The sequence below is a fragment of the Xenopus laevis genome, chromosome 9_10L (assembly GCF_017654675.1).
Source record: "Xenopus laevis strain J_2021 chromosome 9_10L, Xenopus_laevis_v10.1, whole genome shotgun sequence".
Classification (NCBI taxonomy): domain Eukaryota; kingdom Metazoa; phylum Chordata; class Amphibia; order Anura; family Pipidae; genus Xenopus; species Xenopus laevis.
Genome location: NC_054387.1, coordinates 94,972,399 through 94,999,040, shown reverse-complemented (window position 1 = coordinate 94,999,040; position 26,642 = coordinate 94,972,399). Strand labels below are relative to the sequence as shown.

The 26,642-nt window shown below is 36.3% G+C and overlaps 1 protein-coding gene across 1 annotated transcript in view; it reads right to left on the bottom strand.

The window, feature by feature from the left end:
- The window catches only part of itgav.L (integrin subunit alpha V L homeolog), a gene marked incomplete at its 5' end in the record, with an annotated part of 65,671 nt that overhangs the window by 14,911 nt on the left and 24,118 nt on the right, over window positions 1-26,642 (bottom strand). The window contains 14 exon segments of the mRNA NM_001088216.1: window positions 913-1,071; window positions 2,668-2,773; window positions 3,776-3,856; window positions 4,352-4,431; window positions 5,565-5,657; window positions 6,256-6,403; window positions 7,304-7,371; window positions 10,806-10,943; window positions 11,583-11,737; window positions 12,749-12,807; window positions 15,531-15,635; window positions 23,462-23,507; window positions 24,077-24,268; window positions 25,544-25,749. Of these exon segments, the coding sequence (NP_001081685.1) occupies window positions 913-1,071; window positions 2,668-2,773; window positions 3,776-3,856; window positions 4,352-4,431; window positions 5,565-5,657; window positions 6,256-6,403; window positions 7,304-7,371; window positions 10,806-10,943; window positions 11,583-11,737; window positions 12,749-12,807; window positions 15,531-15,635; window positions 23,462-23,507; window positions 24,077-24,268; window positions 25,544-25,749 (1,636 nt within the window).

The window sequence follows — 26,642 nt, the reverse complement described above, 5'->3', positions numbered from 1 at the left end:
AAAAACAGGGAGTAGCTAACACTTGGTTTTATTATTGGCCCTCCACCATGTAGGCCAGAAAAATTCCGGTCCTCGGTACTACAGAAATTGGACAGCATTGCTATAGGTGATTAATGTTGGTAGGTTGTCACTTTACATGCCAACAATGTAGCATATGTAAATAGCAGGAAAAGGGTTAAAACAATATGAATTCTGAATGGTACAGATCCTACCAGGAAAAGAAGAAAAAATTGTTGTTGTTCTTCTTCTGTTTTTGACATATTAACATTTAGTATATTAAAATGTTAAGAATGCAAAATACTCTCTTTTTAACATTCGTTTAAGAAATAAGGCTTACAATGAACATACTTTTTGTCTATTTGAATTAAAAAGTATATACTGCATAATTGTATTACTTGTTGCACTAAATAGGACAAACATCTAGAATTGAAAGTAAAGTTACATGCTATTTCCTGTTTAAAATCAAAACAAATCCCGAGGTACCTGAAATGTTCATTAGCTTCTCTAAGTGCACTGTTCCTCACTTTTTTTGTAATGTTAAACTTAATAAATGACTATTTCAACAAAACAAAATTACCAGTCCACTGAGAAGCCCTTGTAATGAAGAAGCCCCTCCTTTCCACCAGCTGCAGCCTTTTAGGGTGTGAGTAACTCAATGGACTGTGGATTTTTTTTCGATAATCCCAGAGCAAAAAGGAAGTAGAATGTGGCTTTGTTTTAAATTGCTGATTTTGCCCGAACTAGTGCAAGAAACAACAAAAACCATACATATAATATACCTAATGAAAATAATAGGCAAAAAGTATGTTCAGAACAATCACCTATATGTTGAACGAATACTGAAAGAGAGTATATACCCCTTATATCTTAATCCAAACAGTGAAATAAACTGAACATAACAGATACCTTTACCTTCACATTCAAGGGGTTGATTTCCACATCAGAGGTACAGTCCATGGGTCCGTCAGTTTCATATTTAACAATATAAAGCAAAGTGTCATTGTTGTATCTGTAAGGCCACTGCAGATTAAGGATTGCTTTACTAAACCCACTTGGACCATTATTTCGCAACTGTGAAAAAACAAAACTGAAATGAATCAATAAATCATCAAGAAAACGTTTTCAGAGAGCTTAAGAGAACTAAAAAGAATAAATCACCGATTTCATGCATGTTCTTACTTATAAATGGCGTGTATATGACGACAATAAATACAGTTTATACTAAATTTGCCAGGGCCAACTATTAATTCTTATTTTGGGATTCAGTCTAAATAAGAATTAATAGTTGGCCCTGGCAATCTGCATATTGAATTATTGTCCAGCATTTAGCGCCACTGTGTCAGAGAGTGCCATACACTAACATATATCCCTTTTCCGAACCAGTACTTATCTGGTGCAGTGTGTGGATGTACGAGTTAAATACATTATATACTGCAGGCCTCATTAAAAACCACACGGACGGCGACTTGGGTGTCTTGTGTTTTCATTGCACATGCTCGTCTATGGAAGTGGTGTACCTGCACATGTGCACATGCTCTTCTGAAGCTCCTGAATGCTCACTGCATGAACACAAGCTTCCTCTGCTGCAACTGAATACTTTTTGTGCTTGCACACATTGAATTCGATGGGGAAACTGGAAAACCAGGGGGAAGGACGTATGGTGACAGCAGAGCAGAAGAAGGGGGTCCAAACCAGGTAACTTTCATATAATTGGGGGAGTTAACATGTCTCAAACCATAAGTTTGGGGTTTATTTTATAAAGAGTGTTGGTAATAAGGAAGGCTGTAACAGCAATGAAATAATATAAGCTAAACCAGACAGTAGATGTACTTTAATAATACTGTATATTGTATAAATATATTGGTTGCAATGGATATTAAGAATAATTCAACAGCATAAGGTTTAAAGAAGATCTATAGTCAAAAAACAAGTAAACTCATAACCAATTTACTTGCGTTCATAATTTTTCACCATTTAAAAAATGCCTGCAAAAGCTTGTCCTGCTTCCCCCTCTGCCCTAAGAGTCATTCATAATGATCAGCCACCGGCTGAGCTACTTAGTTACGAGAAATTATTTGCTCCATGTTCCATTGCCTGACAGGAAGAAAACTCTGACCTTCTTTAATCTTACTGAACCTTCTGTTGCAATGGCCAAAGAAAGGCAGTTTTCATCCTTTGAGGCAGTGGATCACCGAGGGGAGAAGAAAGACAAACTTTTGTGGCATTTGACAATTGGTGATACGTTAATTTATGTGTGGAAACCCCAAGAATCAATTTCAGTTTTATGACTTTTAATTCCCTTTCAATATGCGAGGAGGAAACTATCTATGCACTCCCTTAGGACACCATGGACAGTAAAATGCGGATAATGGGTGACAGAGAGCTTTTTATTATCAAAGTATGTTGTGCCTGTGTAACCTGCATTCTGCACTGCATGAACTTTACAGCATAAATGTCCTGTTTGCAGATGCTATTTGTTTTATGTGGCTTGGGTGGGGAAGATATGCCCAACTTATATACATGGCAGGAAAATGTAGGCTTTACATGTCCTTTAAGTCTTAAATTATGTAGCTGAAAAGCGTACAGTCTATAGAAAAAATACCAGCTATTTATAACTTTTATGACATTCATCTCTTACATTTTTATATAAAAAGAACTTAAAATTACCTCAAAGATGTGTTGAACTAAGGGTCCAATATCCTCTTCTGTTACTGGATTCACTTTTGGTTCCCAATTTGCAATGGGTAAGAAAACCTCATTTGGAGTTGAGACACTAGTAATTTTTAAATAAATGTACAAAACAAAAGTCAATCTGTGGGAGGGTTATTTTCTAATTTTTTAAACAAAAAAACCACAACCAAACTTCAATATCCAATACACAATACAAATGGCACAGTAACCTCGCCTTTAAAAGGGAAGTTAAATTATTTTATTAGTTAGCTTGAGAAAAGGCAAGGGAACAGCTTGAAAAGTTACTATTTATCTAAGCCATGATGAAATAATAAAAGCTTTTTAATCTTTTTGAGTTGCTGTCCATCAACAATGTGTGCTTAAGCTGCCTAGATCTAACCCGCCATTGTGTCCTCACATATATACCAATGCCTGACCTGTTTATCAGTGATGTTACCAGTTGGGTGGGATGGGCAGACATGAGTATATAAATGCAAGACATGAGTGAACAAGTGCTCAGTCACTCTCTGTACCTCCCTCTGAATTTGTACAGGAACCTCATAAATGAAGTTAGAATGTAATAGCATCAAGTCACACTACACTCCAGGGCTGTACGTTAGCCAGGGCTAGTGCGTAAGAGCAATACTGTCCAAGGAAAAATGGTGACACCCACCAGCAGAATTGTATTTACAGATTTGGGGGGGGGGTTAGGGTGGCTGCCCTCAGATGCCTATATAGCAAAAATAAATAAATAAATAAATCATCCCAAAATGCTGCTGGATACATGCACAGTACCGCGGGACCATTTACACATGCACAGAGGGACAGGGGTAGGCTAAGGTCTGGTGCCTAGGGTAATACCAGACATAAATAAAGCCGGCCTGGACTGCAGTGTAGTAGAATTCAGAGTACAGTGTATTCCCTTGGTGCACCACTGAATTTCCACCACACTGGGGCTACAGTGTGAGATCCATTTACCCTCCCTAACGTTTAGCCTTCACATATATGAGACAGAAGAGATTTTTGGAGGCAAACAAAAGAGCTTGTAATCTAGAGTTTGTTACAGCACAAAATAATTTATGAATAGCTTTCATACAGTACTTACCCTCGAACTTCTACAGCTGCTAATACTGCAAGTGCAATCTCTATTGATTCAACAGTGCTTGAATTTTCATACTGGTTTGAGCTATTAACAAAAACAACAATTCAACTGCATGTTAAGCCCATCAATTATTGTTGAATTAATATTTTATGCATTCATCTCAGATATAAAAATTCCCTAGCTAGGTATTTGAATATATTGAATAAGTTTCTATCTATACATTACAATTAAATTCAGAGAGTTTTAATTTGATCTGAACAGCAAGGATTGTACTGGTGAGGTTCTATTTTATTGTTCTAGCACTTTTGCAAGGTCTGTCAAACATGGGTATTAATATTAAATCGGTCTGCCTTTGGCTGATAGAACAGCCTCTAATATTCTAGGAAGGGTCACTATTAGATGATGGTAGCAATTTTGCTTTTGTTTTGCCACACAACATTAAGGCTTGGAACATGCCAATGAAAACAAATTGCCACCAATATATATATTAGCTTGGTGTAGACTTTTGTCATTGCATGAAATTTAGACATGGCAGAGCATTTGGTAGTTTTCATTAATGACTTGGGCCTGAGCACATACCTTCGAATCTGCAAGTCAAACTTCACCGAGTTGTCCATTTCAGTCAGCTGATGAACACTAAAAAGCAATGCTGCTTTAATCTAAAATTAATACATAAATACAATAAAATCAGACATAGAATGCAACTTGGAAGATGAAGAAAAAGTAAAAAAAGACCATGACAACCACTACAGTGATGAATTTGCAGGACTTGCACGTGACTTTACATGTTATAACTGAAGTTAGCATAGTTCACATGCTCCACTTATGTGGACAACAGAAAACTAAAAACAGAGAGGACATTGTACCCCACAGCTGAGCTATACTAAAAGAGTTAATTGAATGTGTATTTCCTTGTCCTTTAATATATGTGTCTTAATACTAAAACCCAAATTAAATTAAATTGTTGCATGAATCTCAATTACATCTACTTACAGATATATATATATATATAACTATATACTCTTTATTGCTAATATCATAGTCTTTCATATGCAGCTTTCATGAAATAAAGGCACAACAGTGGAGTAGATTTATCACAGGAGACCTAGTAATACAAAATAAAGAAATCACCAAAACCTGCGGTATCTAACATCTGAGAACAAATGGTGAAGACAACTCAGGATGTATGTAAATGGTAGCTAATTAAAGGTTTAATTCATAGGAAGGCAGCATTTGCAGCTCTTGACTTTTACTACTGAAATTGTTAGTGAGTGAAACAACAGTAGAAACCCCCCATGAATCATAATAATAAGTGATGTGTCAAAAATGAACCCACATTGCACCCGGCCCTCTCTGATGTCTTTGGAGGGGGTGTGACAGGCCCAATTATATAAATTCTCCAGTGACATCAGAATGCCTATCATAAAGCAGTGTCGTATCACAATGAAAACAGACACATAATCCTCCATGTAAGCAAATGCCCTACAAAAAAACACATCTCACATAATATGACAAATTGTTTCTAGGCAAAAATAAACACAATTTTCCTGGCAATGTCATGCCTTTAAATATATATATATATATATATATATATATATATATATATATATATATATATATATATATATATATATATATATATATATATATATGACATTTTGCTAATGTGCATGTCAACATGTATAATAAAACATGCTTTTTTGTGATCATCATAGAAAATGGGAGAACAAATAATGTAGAAAAGACTTTTATTATATCATTTCATAAAAAAGGTTCATTATATTCAAAGTACCTGAGTTCCGGCTTTCATAGGATTTCCAAGATCACAAACCACAAGATTTGTTTGATTCTCAGTCTTAAATGCACAAGATAACCTTGAAAAGGTCTAGAATATTAGGGTGAAGTTAGCAAATGCACCAAAAACATAGAAAATACTATATCAAGTAAATAAATCTTAATTACAAGGCTTGTGAAGTGATGTTAATCACTCAAAACTAGAATGAAAGAATGTCTATGATCACAAGAAAAAGTTAAGTCAAATGCCTCAACCCAAGCAATGCACAAAGGACAGGTAACAGTCTGTAATGATTTAGTGGAGGATAATCAGGTGTAAAATAATAATAAAATAAGTAAAATTCTAATTTTTTCCTATGAGTTAGTTTTTTATTCAGTTCATTTAGTTTATCAAGCTATACAGTTTGGAATTTTAGTAGCTATCTGGTTGCTGGGGTCCAATTTATTCTAGCAAACAAGCAGTTGTTTGAATGATATACTGGAGGATAAATAGGAGAGGGCCTGAATAAAAAAAGATAAGTTAAAAAAATTACAATAAAACTGTAGCCTCATAGAGCTACAGTTTTTTTTAAGACCTTAAAATTTATGTGAAGGAGGAGAACCACCTTTTGCAAGCTACTAGTCATCGCCATACTGTTCTGGTACAAACTGCATTAGCCGATTAATTTCTCCATAGTCTTATCTCTCACCTCATTATTTCGAATAACTCCAATAAAATCTGCTTCTGGTGGCATCTGGACCACAAGTTCAGCTTCATAGGCTCCTTCCCCTTGATTCTGAGCATTGACAATTAAAGTCAAAGGACTATCATCACCTATGAAAATTTTCTTTTGTTCACTAACCAATAAATAGAGAAAAACAAAAATTTGATTACATTAACATCAATTTGCGTAAATGTAATAAATCAAAAGGTTATTGTAATCAAAACAGCTAAATGAATGGCATCATAACTAGATTCATACTAAGGGGGCGACTTGTTATCTATTGATGCTGGTTGAGTGGGTTGAATTCATGTAAGAAAATGCAAAGAAAAGAAAAAGCAATGGATGTGAGAAAATGAAAATAAAACATTATTTTGCCTGCACCCAACTGCAAGTGTTGATGTGTAAGCCATAAAACATTATTTCCTATTTACTTTGAGGTCTTTAGACGTCACATATGTTTGGTACCCTAATACTACTGTTCTTGGTTTTACTATTCAGGAATTTTACCTATATACTCATGAGCATGTGGGCGATGCATTTCTGTTTTTCAGTGCTATATTTGGATAATTAATCTAGTGAAGCTTAATTATTTGTAATATTGTTGCATTGTTTAGAATTCAGCGAGAAATCTAATTTTACAAAATTCAGTCTAAAGTATTATGAAAAAAGCTAAAGTTGTATTAATTTGGGGTGCTTTAAAAGGGTTGTTTATCTCAAGTCCTGCCAAATAGGTAGGAAACTGCAAAACAAGCACTTTTTTCCAAGGATTGCTGCTGATTCATGATAGGGTGTAAGGCAGTTTAGTGAGCAGATCCTCTGCTGGGTCTTTCCACAGTGGAAGGCCTGTAATACTTTTTATTAAGGCATATATACTCCTTTCCAAAACATAGTAGCACTAAGTACCGCTAATAAAGAGCAGATGTACTGAGGCTATTTTAATTCAAATGTTTCTCTTGGCTGCTCAACAAAGATAGCAAACTTTACTTCACTACAACTTCCATGTTTAAGCCAAATGAACACTTTCCATACTCGCCTTTCAACTGACAATTTCAAACTTGGTTTGCATATATTGTCTTCACCACAATCCAACAATATGTGTGCCTAGGAATGACACAAAAGAAAACATATTTGCACATTACTAATCATTATTATTACTAATTTTTAAAACCATTAGGCGGGGGTGCAATGAGGCTGTGACCACAAAATACATAAAGTCAAATACAAGAGTCCTCTGCACTCAACCCATTATCAATATATTTAAGACAGAGACATTTTGTGCAAACTGCTAATGAAAAATGCCTTACCCTTTAAACAAAACAGGGATTGTTTGTCCATATATTGCAATATATTTTAGCTGGCCAACTACGTCAAAGTCATCCCATATCTGGCCAGTCCTATGCTTAATTTTCATCTGATTCATTAAGAATTCTATTGCTTCATTATACATTTTATAAAGGGACTAAGTTTTACCTGCATTACCTTCATTCTTAATGAATCAGAAGAAAATTGAGCATAGGACTGGCCAGATATGGGATGACTTTGACGTAGTTGGCCAGCTTAAATATATTGCAATATATGGACAAACAATCCCCGTTTTGTTTAAAGGGTAAGGCATTTTTGAGTAGCAGTATGCACAAAATGGCTCTGTCTTAAATATATTGATAATGCGTTGAGTGCAGAGGACTCTTGTATTATATATATATGTGTATATATATATATATATATATATATATATATATATATATATATATGTGTATGTGTATGTGTATGTGTATGTGTATGTGTATGTGTATGTGTATGTGTATGTGTATGTGTATGTGTATGTGTATGTGTATGTGTATGTGTATGTGTATGTGTATGTGTATGTGTATGTGTATATATATATATATATATATATATATATATATATATATATATATATATATATATATATATATATATATTATGCTCCATAACAGATGAAGAGTCACACTCACAGGTCTCATAAATGGTGAAAAAAGGGTTTATCATCTTAAATATAATAGATGTTAGACTTTACAAATGAGTGAGCACAGTCTCGATAGACTCTACACAATCTAGGCACACCTGAAATACTACAGATTGGCTAAAATAGTGCTACCAGTGCACCTTTACTCATTGGGGAATAATTTCAGCACAGTGTAGGAAATTAAAATTGTAATGCATAACAGCCAGTGGCCCAAATCACTCAATAGTAAACAGCCAAATATTATTAAAACATCACATATACGTTTCTGTATAATGAAATTAAGAGGACATGAAAACAAGAATCAGAAACCTGGATAGACAGGACTGATAACGTAATTAGAAAGTCCTCAAGGCATTCAGAAGAGTAAATGATCAGACAGGCAACTGCAGATGAGACAATTAATTTTTTTGTGTTTCAAAGGAGAAATGCCCATCAAATGCCCCCCTAAAGGACTTTTGGAGAAAAACGTGGACCAAAAAAATGCAGAAGCAAAAATGTACAAGTATTCTGAGTTTTCACAATAAGCTTTGCTTCAAATATGGGTTTTACAGAAATAAACAAGATATTTCTTTTTATACTTTGTATATGCTAACATAAAGAGAGGTCAAAAACAAAAATTAAAAATCTGATTGGACAGGACAGATAATTTTGCAAGAAAACACCCAAAGAAAACTGTAAAGGACTATAAGATGCCTGATAGTGGTACAAAGGTTGGAATAAGTGTCACAAGCTGCAACAGTCTGGGGGAAAGTAATATAGAAATTACCATTCTGGTAACCCATGGTACAACAGCTGTATTAGTAGCAATGTAAGGGTTGCGGAGTATAGAAATGTTTCTACAGAAAACTAAGATACCTAAGGAAACCCTTAGTACAACCATTGACAAAGTTAGAGACATAGAAACATGCTTACAAATAATGTTGGTCAAACAAGTCTGCAGCAATAAAAAACGAAGTTATTGTAGAAAACTCTACAATCTTAAACAAAATAAGATATACTACAGATTAGCCAAAATAGCCACTCTGTGACCCCAGCAGGAAATAATATTACAGATACTTTTATTAGTACAAATGACTATGAACGATCTTTAAGCAAATGCAGGAAGCCTCAGCCATTAAATGCCTTGAGGACTTTCTAATTTAAAATGAATAGTGCAATAATAAATAATTTATTTTAATTATTTTGATTCCATTGGTCTTCCTTTTTATTTGGGTTCTTTGTGTTATGCAGCCCTGGCTAGTCCATTTCATGGATAAACACTTACACTGTTACATGTAAAATAGGGGTTGCGTATATCAGTGGGACTGCATATAAATCACAGTCAACACCCATTTGAAGTTTTAAAGTATTACTATTATACAGAGATGTTATAGCCCACTTATAAATACATTTTTTTCCCAGAAAAAATAAAATAGCTAGAGCAATTTTGATAAGTCCATCCACGAGTATTTATGGGAAATCATTTTTCAGTTTTCCCATTTACAACCTATAACTAGTGGAAACAAGTGCCCATAATTTAACTGCAGTGTTCTACCCATGAAATATATGGTATGGCTTATATAATGCAAAGGCCCCTAACCATACTGTAGTTCTCTATTTCCCTTCTTCTGAGATACTGGGACAGAATATATCACCATAACTCTCAAATGATATGGGGTACCTCCTACTTCATAAAAATGACATTGAATGGATTGAACAACACCATTTTGTTTGATAAATTGATGCTGTGAAATACAGTCCATTATTGTTAGTATAGATTGCCCCTTAGATGCACAACATACAGGGGCTACACCTACCCCTCTGCCCCCCAGAGGCGGATTTCATACTGCAGCCTTCCTCGTCCTACCCACACTCACCATTACAGCGCTGAGGGGGTGACATTACTAGTGCAGAGAGCTCTATGCACTAGCACAGGTACATTTATGGTTCGCTAAAAGGAAAATTTTGTTCTTAAAGTTACCAGGAGTGACTTTTTGCAGTCTCAGGTAAATTGCAGGGTGCTGTTGCCTGAGGCGAGTTGAGAAACTCACAGCTCCCCTGACAATATACAAACTTGAACATGTATAGTACATTTTAACAGTGTAATATCTGCCAGGGGAAGAATGTTTGATAACATAGCCTATTGTGAACAATGTAGCCAGGGAAGCATGCCTATTTTGGGTGATGACACACTGAGCAACTAGTAGAAGCAGCTACTTGTCTGACATGTAGAGACCCATAAAATGAAAATAGTATTGATTGGATTGGAAAATAGAATTGATTGGAAGTAAAATTCAAAATGGCAATGTGTCTACTCCAAATTATTGAAATATAAAGCTCTCAGAGCTTGCATATTACACCATTATATGCCCAACATAACATACCAACATAAAACTTAGTGAATATGAATGTTGGGGCTACTTGCTTCATCATTAAAAAATAGAGGTTCTTAATGTTTTATATTTCAATCTTACATATCCAATAGAGAAACAGAACATTCAAGACTGGTTCATCTCATATTAACTCAATATTATATAGTGGGTACATTATTTATTGAAAATAAAATTACTTGTTTAGTTATGTTTGCTGGAATAAACTGGTTTAGGATAGGCAACAATCCACTTGAATCAGCTGTAGATTTATAATCCATTTGGAATTCCATGAAAATTGTTATGGGAGTAAGCTTGTCTCTAAACTCAGAATCATCCTGAAGAAGAAAAGAAATAAATACATTTATTTGAAATTATCGTCACACAAGTTTGCCATGCTAGGTAATTATATGTTATCACAGTAAAGCATTAAACATAACACAGTCTCTTGCACATCTTACACACAGGTTAGATCTAAGTGCATTCACGAAACAAGACAGTTCCAACATCCTAAAAACTTGCTGCCACCATGCACACTTAAGGCTGTATGAAACCCTTGTCAATGCAAATGTTCACATATCTCTGCTTAGTAAGTAGTTTAAGGGTAATGGGGTCATTACCTCCATGCTTCTATGCCCAAATCTTTTTTCCCCATTTGCAAAATTCCATACTTGTAACACTGGGAAACTATTCCAGTCTAGCAAGCAGCCAGTTAGCTTTCACTGAAAAATCTAAATTAATATTTCTAACTAAGATTTGTGGAGAATTCCTGGGTATTAGTATGAGTCTGATGGCAAAGAAGAAGTTCAAGAAGTTTTATGCCCAAGGTGAAAAATACAGTACCTCAGCTATCCTGCATGAACAGGAAGGGTTGCCAGAGAAAAAAAATGAAAAGTGTCTATGCCTAAAACTTTTTTTTCACATTTCATAAATCAAATTCTTGTTCAACAGAATTGTTCCATTTAGAAAATATTTACCCTTAAAAATGCTTGCAGTTCTTCACAGCGCATACTGCCTCCATTTTGTATAGTCATGTTCTTAGAGTGGCTGGAGAGCCTAGTATGTAGAAATAATGCTCTTCGTATAGCTCCCTTTTGCTTATGTTTATCCAGCAATAAGTCTACCCGGAAAGCTAGTAAATGAAATAAAAAAAAGATTTTAGCAACAGGGAACCTATTATCCATGGTACATTCTTAGCAGAAAACCAGATATTTTTGTAAAGTACACATTCTGATGAATCCAAAATTGGTAAATATATTGTTCTATATCCGTACAACACACCTTTGCTAAAGTTAGACATTTTTATGCCCATTTCTGATAATCTACTCAAATCTAATACTTCAAAGCATTTCATAGGGTGCTACTGCTAATATAATACAATGTCAATATGAAAGTCAAGAATCTTCTGAACAGTTTGAAGACCAAGATATGTGAAGTTACCAAGACATGTGACATGTAGAGGCCTAAAACTGCCTGTGTGCAATGTGACTGTATGTATTAGTGATGTGCCGGTTGCGCTTTCCTCTTCCCGCACCCTCCCAACCATAACCCGGCACGCTCTGTCCCCTCTATTTACAGACTTGAGCCCCCCGATGTTACCAAAGGGGCGGGGCAGCCAAAAGTCTATAAATTGACGGGTCGGAAATCGAAGTGACCCGAAGTTTTTTCCGGTAGTTGGCCTGAACCTGCCCAACCTGTGGGTTTCGGGCCGGCCCGCTAGTAAGTACAGTATTTCTATATGTTTACAATTAATGTCTTTCTTTTGACTAATTTCCTGACATGGTTTTGGCTCTTTTATAAAATAGAGAACGGCATACTGAATAGGGATGCACCGAATCCAGGATTCTGCCTTTTTCAGCAGAATTCTGATTCGGCCGAATCCTTCTGCCTGGCCGAACTAAATCAGATTCCTAATTTGCTTATGTAAATTAGGGGCGGGTAGGGGAATCACGTGACTTTTCGTCACAAACGAAGATTTTTTTTCCACTTTTTCCTTTCCTGCCCCTAATTTGCATATGCGAATTTGTATATTCAGCCGAATCTTTCACCAAGGATTCAGTGCTTCCCTAATACTGAACAAATGAAAATTCACAACATTAACAGATTAATAATTTCCGTAGGAAATGTTTATGAAGTAACTTACGAAGATCCTGGGGTACTCGTCCTTTACCAACAGCTTTCAGACAGAATTTCACATGAAAACTATCCAAGAAAAAACACATTTAAGTATATTATGCGGTGTGTTAACTGACAGAGTATATGCAATCACATGCACTTGTCAAGCAAGGGGCAATGTAGACCTGAAACATTGCTGTAATGGTTTGTGACAGCTTGATGAATAAAGGCATTTTAACTATATGAAAAAGTGACTTTTTTTTAGTGCTGTCCATGAATTGAATTGTTTGGTGACCTATGGAAGTGAACACAGTGTGACATGCACCTAGTCGTAAGGAATCTAATGAAGGTACTGACTTCTAGTCTTATCAGTAAGGAGGGATGTGCCACAGAGTTCTATATTGGGACCATTTTAACATAATTTGTTTGTCAATAACTATAGTGGAAACAATTAGAAATACATCTGTTTGCCAATAATTCAAAACTATGCAGAAATAATAAATCCATCCAGAATATAAAGGGATCTAGACAGATTGGAAATCGGTACGATTAAATGTAGATATGTGTAAGGTTATAAAAATATTTTAAAATATGCAAGCCTCTTACATGCTTAGTATACCCTTACCTATGAGTATTTACGGCATAACTAGAGGTTGGTCTTAATGTTAAAAATAAAAAATTTTCTTAACATGTAATGAAACTACTTATCAGTCAGTGCTGCTTATTTTATAGTTAAAGGAGTACAAAAGTTCCCCTCACATCTTCATCTTCACATAGTGTATTACATAGAAAGGCGCTCATATTTGAAAACCGGAGCCATAAATGCAGAGCAGCGCAGTGGAGTTCCCTGGTACCAACTTCTGCCCATTTGCATCCTCTTCGGGTCTCTTCACCGACACAGAGCCTGCAGGAGCATGCGCGCAGTTGGGGCTAGTCAGGAATTGGCAAACAGGGAGAAGATTGCTGCAATGCTCTGCGTTTTGAGCTCGCATTTCCAAATAGGAGCATCTTTCTATGTAATATACTGTGCGGGGAGAGGTGAGGGGGGCAATGACAGGCAATTGTGGGGGACTGTTGCACCTCGGGGGTTTAGTTCTCCTTTAAGTTCCTAATTGTCAATAATACACTTAGCTATAGCAAAACAATTACTGTCAGTAAAGAAAAAGCATTAAGAGCTCCAGCTCACCAACTCATGGCTCCCATTATCCAGGTGCTTAGTCATCAGTGTAGGTAAACCTACAATTAAGGGACTTGTTCCCGAAATGCGTTAGGTGTATTCAGCAGCCTGCTGTAACAAACCTTTTTACCAGAAGTGCTGTCCTGCTGGTTATTTTTGGATATAGCAAAACAATGCCTCTGTCCCTTTTAAAAAATAACTATAAGGCCTCATCTAGAATATTCACAGCAGTTCTAATCTCTAGTGCTACAAAGAGGCATTACTAAAATAAAGAAAAGTCCAGAGAAAAGCATCTAGCTGATTGCAGTGGAACAGAAGTACCTAATATGGGATATAAATACAACCAATGATGGAGGGTGTGTCCAAGGTGGCAGTATGAAAGGGCCTATATTTTTGAGCTCCCAATCCCTGAACCATAATCCACCGCATTAAATGGCACTAACCTGCTCCAAATGTCGGCAGTAAATAACCACTACATAACAGGCATTCCTAGAAGACACTTTTATGGGGAGAAATAGGACCAAGACTTGTAGTGAGCTTTCTAAACACCTTTAGCAGTACAGTACAGTAATGTGACAGAGATCCTCTGCTCCAACACAGTCAAGCACCTTGTTGCTATGTTCAAACCAGCTTTCACCTGAACCAGTGTTGCTGCAGCTACCTACAGCCATAAACACCTAACACTGTAGTGCTCAATGCTTTCAAGCCCACAATATCAGAATGCATCAACAGCATTAAGGTGTAAATATCATTGCTATGCCACAAAATGTCAGACAAACTTTACCAATCTCGATTAGAAAAGTGGAGAACGACACTAGGCCAAAGCGAGATGAGCTTCACTCTCTAATCAGCCAGACCCAGGTCCAAGTTGAGGACCTAGAAAACTGCCAACAATGTGTGCATGGTATACCAAAATGGGGCTGAAATCTTGTCTACACAGATGGTTATGTAAGAGGATCATAGGGTCCCAAATCCACCACCGCCTCACAAGCATCTCAAAGGCCACTTCTGGAAAACCTCTTGGCATCCACATAGTTTAAGGTTTGATTAATTTTCTTCTACCCAGATAAATTAGATTGACAAAAACTTAATTTGTCACTGTTGGTTTATCGTTGTTCTATTTGTGAGTTCAGTTGTTTTTTCATTTTATTAATTATACAGGATATGATATGAAAATGTTTTCTTATGTTGGACTGCTAAATGGCAGAATATTCTATACAAAGCATAAAACATACTAAAATCCTTAACAGAATAAATAACGTTTTCTTTCCCTTGAGTATTGCTCTTGAGATGCAGGGTCTTGTAGTATACACTTAATGGCAATTAATTGATGTCATTAATGGATGGTTTGCACAAGACTAAATGGCAGGGGGCTCATGACCTACATTAAAAAGGCTAACAGTGCAGAACCTTAATCATTAACACAAAGAGGCAACTGTTCATTGTGAGTAAAGAGTATGCACGGCCTTACTTTGCACATAAATTAACTTTTTTAAAACATTCAGCAATTAGGTTGTCTCTTAGTGAGAACACAGCAGAATGCTGTGCTATAATAATGCGCTAAAAGTAACGTGAACCTGATACTATACTTTTCACTCTTAGAAAATGAGCATTGGCAATATGTTTGACTTACCAAGAAACTTTAGTACCGCTTGGAAGAATACATGTTTTACTTTCTGGGTTTAAGATGGTTGGATTCACCTCCAGAAGTGAAGTTACAGTAATAACCGGTCTTGCCCTGTTAAAAAATCAAATCTTTTAATCAATCTCAACTTTTTATGTACATATTATTGTCACTGATATTTTAAATACATATATGTCAAAGCAAATTACTTCAAACCAGGGGCATAAATATAGAGATAGTAGAGCCTGCATCCACTTAGGGTCCCAGTATGTTTATAAATACCTATCTCATTCCCAAATATTTAGGGGGCCCTAAAATGATTTTGCTGTACAGATGGGAACATTCTAGTTATGCTACTGTTTCAAACCAAACCACCATAATGCCCTAAACATATATATTAATGTCATGCATATTTCCTTAAAGTCAATCATCCAGTCATTTAAAAAGCCTAAAAAACACTGATGAAAACTTGAAGAATGATCTAATGATGATACATCAGCACAGTAAATAACACTTATGGCATCAACATTATTTTTCTTTTAGAATATGCAGCTACAGCTCTACATTTTTGGGATTATTTATCAAACGTTAAGTTGATTTTTACCTGGAAAAATTTCAAGGGTATTTTTCAGTCAAAACTTGAATTTTCAGGTTAAAAAAAACAAACTTGAAAAAGTAAAATTTTTCAAGATATATTATACCCCTGCTGGAAGCTGGAAATACAGTAGCTCGAATCTAAAAATACTCCAGCTTTATCCTGTTGAGGTCATGTTTTTCAGCAGCAGGGACTGGGAAACTGGTCCAAGTCGAGGGAAAGATGGATGGTGCTAAATACAGGGATATTCTTGAGCAAAACCTGTGTCAGTCTGCCTGTGATTTGAGACTGGGATGGAGGTTCACCTTCCAGCAGGACAATGACCCGAAGCATACTGCTAAAGCAACACTTGAGTGGTTTAAGGGGAAACATTTAAATGTGTTGGAATGGCCTAGTCAAAGTCCAGACCTCGATCCAATTGAGAATCTGTGGTCAGACTTGAAGATTGCTGTTCACAAGCAAAACCCATCCAACATGAGGGAGCTGGAGCAGTTTTGCCTTGAGAAATGGGCAAAAATCCCAGTGGCAAGATGTGACAAGCTCATAGAGACTTATCCAAAGCGACTTGCAGCTGTAATAGCCGCAAAAGGTGGTGCTAAAAAGTACTGACTTTAGGGGGGGGTGAACAGTTATGCACGCTGAAGATTTCTTTTATTTTGTCCTATTTGTTGTTTGCTTCACAATAATAAAAAAAAATCATCTTCAAAGTTGTAGGCATGTTCTGTAAATTAAATGGTGCAAACTCTCAAACAATCCATTTTAACTCCAGGTTGTGAGGCAACAAAACATGAAAAATGCCAGGGTGAAGACTTTTTCAAGGCACTGTACATCTTCTATGCAAAATCCCCCCCCCCCCCCAAAGGATGTACAAGACTTAACTGTTTAACAAAATCAGACACCCAACTCTTGCATGAAGACATATTGAAAAGAAGCAAATGCTGATAGGAGACAAGTGAAGAGTATCTTGATTATTTCAGAAACAGGTCATAATTTCTAATTGATTAGATTTAGAAAATTTCTTATTTTAGTATGATTAAGCTTATATTACATTTCAGAATGACAGAGAGAAGCAGTTTTGTTAAAATATGGATGACTGAACAACATGGGATTTGCCCCCATGTTGGAAGAAATGGTTAAATTAGTAACAATGTTTGGAACATGTCCCCCAGCAGTGAAAGCAGCTTTATTGATGCATAAGCTATTTTTATTATTACTTTGCATTGTACTACTCTATAAAGATGACCTGGTTAATATCCTTTTTGGAGTTGAATGGTTTTAGTTGGGCCCCAGGGGGAATTCAAAGACAGGCTCACTTTGAGTAAGTTATTTATTCAAATTCAAGACTGACTTTCTCACTGTGAGCAAGAATCATATATCCCTAGAGGATTATAAAAATAAAAAATGTAAGATATGTATGATATACCACTATTTAAGAAAAGTGTTGCATGTTAAACAGCAAAGGGATTACACTTTTTGGCAGTTATTTATAGTTCTACTCTGCTATATCTGCTTTCGATCGTCAACTATTATACATGGTCACTCGTACGAATTTCCAGTCCAAATGATCTGTCAGTTTTTTGTTTGCTGATTTATATGAAAGCAAATTTATCAAAATTTATATAAATCATAAGTTTGTATCCAGTGCCAGTGCTATTATAAGTAAGACTACTAGTAAGCCTTGTATTCTAAGCATATATGCAAGGCATTTGCAGGCTGTGTACATCTAATTTCGTGCAATCTTTATTAAATGTACCCATTACATTTGCACGATTTCTTTGCTGGACTTTGAGTTTCAAGGCTGGTCTGAATTCTTCATTTCACAGTTGTTATCTTAAAAGGATATATTGCACGGCTAAATAAACAGGTTGATGTCTAAGTAGTACTAGTAGGAACCTTATGGGGCAGGGTTTTCTCTAATCCATGTTTAAAGTTTCAAAGATAAACAGGATGGCAAAACAAACAAGGAATTCCAAGGGTGTTAAGAATTTCCCTATCTTAGAAACTAAGAACAGATGCAAAAATCTCCCTTATTTTCTTTGCGTTGGGTATTGTCAGGGCCCGAAGGCTCCGAAAGGGATTTTTGGACCAAGGAGGAAGCACAGTCCAGAACAGTTCGAGGTATCCAAGAGGGGTTAGGCAAAGAGTAAACAAAGTCCAGGCAAAAGGGTCAATCCAGGCAGAGAAGGTTCAATACAAAGAAACAGGCTGAAGTCAATACACAGGAATCCAATAGAATACAGTAGAACACATCCAGGAATACACAAAGTGAAACCTATATTTGGGCAGTCTGCAGCGTCCTGGAGTCTTATATAGACCTCTTTTGGCACCAAAACCAACGTGATGACGTCATGATGTTGGCGTCACGACGATGGCATTCCTTCTGACGCTGGCGTCCATTCTGACGCTGGCGACTATACTGACGCTGGCGACCATACTGACGCTGGCGACCATACTGACGCTGGCAACCATACTGACGCTGGCGACCATACTGACGCTGGCGACCATACTGACGCTGCAACGCTGGCAACGGATCGGACCGTGTGGGATCCCTGAGCGCCGCCACCTAGGATAAGCCGGCATTGTATGACGCCGGACAAGAACGGCAGCAATGGTGAGTATTCCTTACAGGTATATTCACTACTGCAAGTGTGTGACAAAGAGGTAAGGGCACAGCCTCTCCAAATATTTCAAGAATTTCCAAAAAAAAAAAAAAAAAAAAGATTTTTTAAAAAACTGCTATTTGATAAACTTTTAAGAATATTTACTTTATTTTGTGGTTTAAATATAAAATATATTCAATCTATGCAAGACCGGTTATCTTGCAAGCAAGTCTATGAACTGTTCATCAAATCTGATTAGGAAACGTTATGAAAGCAAGTTTAGTTATTCAAGGACAAAATGTGAAGTAACTGAAACCAGCAAAAAAAAAGTTTTTATCCAGGAACGTTTTTTAAAAAGTTAAAAAAGTTAAATTTTATTTAATGCATTTAAAAAAAGGTCAACGTTTCGGTCTGTGTCTAAGACCTTTCTCAAGACCTTGAGAAAGGTCTTAGACACAGACCAAAACGTTGACCTTTTTTTAAATGCATTAAATAAAATTTAACTTTTTTAACTATTTAAAAAAACGTTCCTGGTGTGCACCTCACTTTTTTGTATAATGCTAACGAGAGTAGCACCTGGGTCATTATTTCTTTCATGGTGTGCTGAACGCTCATGGACTATATATATATATATATATATATATATATATATATATATATATATATATATATATATATATATATATATATATATATATATATATATATATATATATATATATATATATATATATATATATATATATATATATTATTATTTTTTTTTTTTTTTTTTTCGAAGAAATTAGATACTCGAGATTACACCTTGCTTCATACCTTAGTGAAATAGAGGTATGAAGAATTCAGATAGAATTAAGTTTTAATTTTAAAAGAGAGAAAAATAACCTCTCCTCCACCAAAACTAAAATTTCCACAGTGTTCGTCCACAATAACACTGCATAAGGTACCACCCTTAGTTTAGTTAATTACCACTCCAAGTTTCACCTTAATACTGGAATTTGCCAGATTTTGTATTAAAGTGCTAGTGCAATTTATAAATAAATAACTAAGTAGGACACAGTTGATAGTACCTTAAAAAACTATATACATTAAAGTGCTGGTATAATAGTTTTATGAGCAATTAATTACAGTGTTAACTCAATTGATGATTCTTAAAGTGCAGTGTTATTAAATAAATAAATACATACATTTTCATTAAAATAGCTTCTAGTTACTAGATATCAATTATTAAAGTGCAGTGCTAACAGATGAATTGTACCCATATATTGGTAATTCATTAATCAATAAAAAACAATGTGATCAAATTAAATGTTGGAGGATAAATTCATTCAAATGGACTCGGTTTAAATTGAAATTAGTAGGAAATTGGAAAAAAGAGAAGGTGGAGCTGACCCAAAAACTTTTGCCTAAATTGTTTCTAATCCTGGGACACCACAAAGAGGGAGGAAGGCAGGGTAACCAAGACTGTGGTCTCAAAATTAACTTATCTAGACTTTTTAAAGAACTATCTTAGCCTCAAAAACCACAAATCATTGGTCCCTTGAGAATCCCAGTATGGGACTGCAATAAAAGAGAGAAGGAGAGATTGAAGCTTATGCCAGTTCAAACTAGAGCCCACCCTGCACGACCAATTACGTTATTTGAATAAAGGCTTTTAAGCTAAAATTGACAAACAGTTTTTCACAGCAATTCCACCAACGCTCGTTTCACTAAATGGCTAACATTGCATAGTAGGTCTATACTTAGCTCTAACCTAGGAATTCATAGGTAAAGTTTAATATTGCACTTGTAATTTCTGGGCAGCAGGGTTTCCATGTGACACACTTCACATATAGATCTATTTTGTGCAGTCCTTTTCTATTTGTAGACTCATTTGACATCAGCAGTGACTACATTCTGGTCCAGAGATGACATTCTAAAACTTCTTTCAGCATCTTGCAATCTAATCTTGGGCTAAATTAGATTGTAAGATGCTGAAAGAAGTTGTAACCTTGGATGGTTGATAATTGTTTAAAATCTTAGCCACTTGTAGATGATCTTCCAGACTTGATTGATATCTAATAGTTTGACTAATTATGTACCTTCCCAAACTTGTATGCATCTAAAAACCTCAGAGAGCTCTTTCAATAATGGCAGAGTGACACCACACACTTAATTAGCAAAGAGAAAAACAAATTAGGCTGAAATAAGACAGGTTCCTCCAAGAGCCTCTCTAACAATGTTTTAATCATCCTATTGGTGTACCTGATTCTAACCTTAGTTATTTAAGCATGAAATAAATGTGGGGGATTAATTGATTTTCCATATGCAAAGTTGTATTAATGTTTATTTAAATTACACAATGGACCACTAAATGTAAATGGCGCAAAACTTTTGTTATATTACCTTTAACTTTCAATATTGGTATAATGAATTAGCAACTATTCAATTAGTCTTTTCAACTATTTGTCTTCTTCTTCTTTTCCCTCTATGAGACTAAAATGTGATTGTTATTGTTACTTTGTATTTGCCTTTAGTTTTAAAACCTTTCCTATCCATATTCCAGTCTCTTATTCAAACCACTGCCTGTTTACTAGGGGCAAAAGCAACCCTAGCAAGTAGATAGCTGCTATTCAAAAACCACAAAAAAATTGTGTTTTCTGCAAATTGTATCAGAATATTATGTTTACATCTTAGTAAGGGGCATATTAATTAAGGTTCGAGTTGTGTTTTCCACGAAAATTTTTCGGTAAAAAAATCGAATTTTTCTAGATTTATTATACTCAGACCCTGGAAATAGCTTGAATTTGAAAAAACACCATCTAAAACATGTCAAGGTCATGTAGGAGTCAATGGCAGAGGTCCCTTGAACCATTTGAAGGTGTAAATTTGCCTTCATGATGTTCGAGATTCGTCTGTGGGTTATGCTAGAAAACTCGATGACTGAGTTTTTCGGGTTTCGCAACTCCAACTCGCTAATTTGCATTGTTTACATTCGAGTTTTTCTTTAATAAGAAACCAGTCGAGTTGTGAGTTCATTCGAGTTTTGAAAAAGCTCACATAGCTCTAAATTTCAACCTTTGATAAATATCATAATAATTGTATGGTGAACTAGATTTTTAAATAGAAAACATGACCAATCTATCTTATTTGATAAAATTACATTCAAGGGACATAATCCTTAAAAATGCATGAGAAAGCAGATGTGGGTTATTACACTAGCCATGTACTATTGACAATATATTGATGTTACAACCTAGGTGGTATGTTTTCATTTAAGTTTCATGCATTGCTCTTAAAGGGGTTGTTCACCTTTGAGATAACTTTTATTATGATGTAGAGAGTGATATTCTGAGACAATTTGCAATTTGTTTTCATTTTGTATTATTGAAGGTTTTTGCGTTATTTAGCTTTTTATTCAGCAGCTCTTCAATTTGCATCTTAAGCAATCTGGTAAATAGGGTCCAAATTAACCTAGCAACCATTCATTGATTTGAATAAGAGACTGAGATATGAATAGAAGAGTGCCTGAAAAGAAGGATCAGTAATAAAAAGTAACAATACATTTGTAGCCTTACAGAGCATTTGTTTTTTAGAAGGGAGTCAGCGACGCCCATTTGAAGGCTGCAAAAAGTCAGAAGAAAAAGGCAAATAACTATAAAAAATAAATAATGAAAACAAATTGAAAAGTTGCTTAGAACTGGCCGTTCCTAAACATAATAAAAGTTATCTTAAAGGAGAAGGAAAGGTTAAAACTAAGTAAGCCTTATCAGAAAGGTCCATCTAAATATACCAGTAAACCCCCAAAGTAGTGCTGCTCTGAGTCCCCTTTCAAAAGAAACACTGCATTTCTTTCCTTCTATTGTGTACACATGGACTTCTGTATCAGACTTCCTGCCTTCAGCTTAAACCTCATTGCCCTGGGCAAGAGCATGCTCAGTTTGCTCCTCTTCCTCCCCCCTCCCTTCTCTACTGTAATCTGAGCCCAGAGCAGGGAGAGACTCAGGCAGGAAGTGATGTCACACCATGTTAATACTGCAGCTCCTATCCTAAACAAACAGAGAGTTTCTAGAGCTTTCTGTAATGGAGTCCGAAATCGGTTTACAAAATGGTGGCCAAGATGGCGGCTCCCTGGTTCCTCACGGACGCAGCTGGATGATGACGACCTCTTCCCGCACTCTGATTGGTCGCCGGCGACGGAATGGACGTTGGCGTCAATAATTGGCGCCGGCGTCAGTCGCACACGTCAGCGCGTCGGTCGCTGACGCCAGCGCGTCCGCGCACACGTTATGACGCCGATGCGTCCAAATTGGCGCCAAATCTGGGACTATATTAAGGAGCTCTGGGAATTCACCTGTGCCCAATTATAGGTTTTAGCTTGCTACTCCTGGGTGTGATCTTGTGAAAATCCTTGTTATCCGTGTACCGACCTTTGCCTGAATTCCTCGACCTTGAACCTCTTCTTCCTGGACTGATCTTGTTGCCTGTTTGACCATTCTTTCGTCTCATCCTTATCTGTACTGCGAACTTGGACATTGTTATTTCCTCCCTTGGTCCTCACTACCTCTGAGGCCTTTGGGCCTTACACTTTCTACTCAGATATGGTAAAACATTCTACAGAATAAATATAGCATTACAGCTTGCACTATTGCAGCTAATCTATTGGCAATAAAATGCCTCTGTAGCTTTCCTTCTCCTTTAAAGATGAACCACTGCTTTAATACATTGGCTTACTAATAAACATATTCAGCATTATAAGTGCATACCTGTATAATATTGCTTTGTCAGCACCAAAGGCCCCAACAAGTAAATCTGCAATAACAGAAAAATGTTGAATAAAAAAAGATTTAATATAAAAGGGTAGATAATATGTTATACATTCTTTTACAGCAAATATCATGGATTACAAATATTATGCAGTGCAATGTCAAAATTATGAAACTGATCAATTATCAATATTTTAAAAAGCTATAAAATGTTTAAGAAAAAGCTATTCAGCTTACAAATTGAAATTTTTGGAGGGGTTGAAAATAAATTATCTCAAAAAATAGTTATTTGTGCCCCGTGATATCCCAGATCTCATTACCCCTTAAAGGGAATTGTTAAGCTTATCCTGTTTAACTAAAAGTACAGAACCTAAAAAGTAGCTGCAAAATGCAATAACAGCCAGTTTATGTAGTAATTCAGCATCTTGAAAAATGCCACGATTACAGAGAATACTGTTTTGGGACAAACAGACTTCAGTGTAGAGGAGTGTTATTTTGTGAATCTTCTTTTTATCCAGAAAGATATAAAATCCAGATAATCCTTACTGATATGGGCAGCACCTTCTAACTCTGTCTGGTTAAAACAGTGCCTAAACATAATTATAAATGGCATACCTGGATATCCATTTTCATCAACATCAGTGGCACCTTTTAAAGAATAACCAAAACTTGACGGCATATGCTGTGAAGCCCACTGTCCTTCAAGAATCTGAGAAGGAACAACACTCAAACCAGTGGGCCTTCCATTGTAAATGTAAACCAGACCTTTTTTGTTTACTCCTCCATATGGTGCAGCAATGGCAAGATCTGAATAAAAATAGCCAAAATAACATTTCACTAAACATACAATCTCTATGTTTTACAAAGGGAATCAAAAACAACCGAGTTTATGCCTAAATTTGTGTACAACTATAGATGTACAGCACCACAGATACAGTTCATATGTTAAAATAACTTTATTGGAGCAGTAGGTACAGATTCCAGTAGAAGCATTGTTTCAGGCTACCATAAAAGCTACTAAAGTTCTACTATTGCTTCTTTTTTTTATAGACAGTCTTGCAGTGCCATTTACTGATAAGTCATAGAGTCATACAATTAGAAATTAATTTATCATATTACATTTTATAATACTAAAAATGCAACAGATTTCAAAGATATCAAATAACAGGAATCATAAAGTTACCTTTTTTTCTCTCTCTCTCTCTCTCTCTCTCTCTCTCTCTCTCTCTCTCTAAAATTACTCTAAACAGCCCCCCAGAATAACAACTTTTGCTCTCAATTTAGTCTTTATTTAGTTTCTGTATTACAAGCAGCTAAACGAGTTTAGCTACTTCCTTGTCTAGCATGAAGCTCTGCCCCCTGCGCTCTCCTTCTCTTTCCGGCTATGAAGATCTCGAAGGGGTGCCTACTGGGCATGCTCACTGCCACAGTTTCAATGGAAATCAATCAGGCATACACAGTAGGCAACTCTCTCTGCATAGAGAAAAAAGGAGAGCTCAGGGGGCAGAGCATTTGGAACGCACAACCCTTTTTGTCTGCTACGCGTGTAATCCCCAGTGCTCCACTGTGAGCCGTGAATGCAAGCGCAAGCAAGGAAGGGGCATGCTTGCAGTGTGTGTGTTTGGGGGGGTCGCTAGGACCCACTGGCCTAGGGGTTATAAAACCGGGCCTGGGCAGAGCTTCACACTTTTTAACTTTTAAAGCAGCTTAGAAAGAAGCAGTGTTTAGGTAAGGGGAATCTATGCTGAACCATTAGAAGTGGAGAAATTATACTAAACCAATACAGGGGATGGGGATAAAAAGTAAACCTAAATTAGATGCATAGGGACACGTGTGCTAGTTCTCCCTTAGGGTTGCCACAGAAAATCGCTTCTCCACAGAGGCATATTTATCATATAGGCATGAGGACTTGTGCCTAGAGCAGCAGATCTGCCAACGCCACGCATATGAGCAAAACGGGCACTCACGGGTCTGGTGCTGACCTAAACATGCTAATGCTCTCCAATCTTTTTTGGCTTCTCATGAGAAGCAGAATTGAATGTATAGTAACTTCTAATGAAAGAAAATGTTTATTAGACTTACCATTAAATCCATCGCCATCAACATCTCCAAGAGGTCCAATACAGCTGCCGAATCTTGCAAATACTTCAAAACCAGTCAACTTTAGCAAGGGCTGTGGTCCATTAGTGCTGTGCTGAAGATACACAGACACTTGGCCCAATTCCTGAAGCTTTCCATCCGATCCACGATCCATAAAGAGAGGTGTTCCAATGAATAAATCTACTAACCTACAATGGAAAATAAACAAAACCAGAATAAAGCAGAGCACCACACTGGCAGTATAGGTAATAACAGCAGTCTAGCTCTCTCTCATGGCCCGAACCCCACAGGCCAGATGGAATCTGGCCGACCATGCTGCTCCTCTTGTGGGTCATGGGTGGGTTCGAGTTGAGCTCTTCTGCCTGTTCTCCCCACCTGGGACTTTAGACTGCCTGCTTCTGGTTTTATAGACGTGTGCCTGCCCCACCCCTTCTGAGATGTGTGTGTACGCATGCTGGGTTTTCATTTGGAGGGGTTGAACTTGATGGACTTTGTCTTTTTTCAACCCGTTTTAACTATGTAACTACGTAACTATGTGATGTCATCGGCGAGTCTATACAGCAAATGAAGGCGGTTGTGTGGGTTGGCATGTGTGGGTCGAAGTTTTCTCAACCTGCAAATTACTAGACTATCCCACAGAAAATGGTACTATTGAAAGGTATACTTCTGGCAGTGTGGGTAATGGTATGGCTTAGCAAAGAGATGACTAAATGTCAGCAAACTGGCAAATGATGTCCAATATTGATAAATGCAAGGTTATGCACTTTGGTAGAAAAAAACGAAATGTTAATTATACACTAAATGGTAATGAGTTGGGGGTCTTCTTAATTGAAAAGCATTTGGGGATTTTTGTGGATAAACTTTAGTTCGTGGCTTTTAAAGCAAATAAATAAAATAAATTAAAAATAAATTAAAATTAAATTAAAAGTACATTTTAAAGCAAAAAAAGTACTGCTCACAGTCTCCTGAGCCTAAGGATGTGTCTACTTATGTTGGTTAGTTTTGACTTTTTACTTTTTGTTTAGGACACAACATGATAAGCCTTTCATAGCTTAAAGGGGACCCGTCACCCAAAAAAATT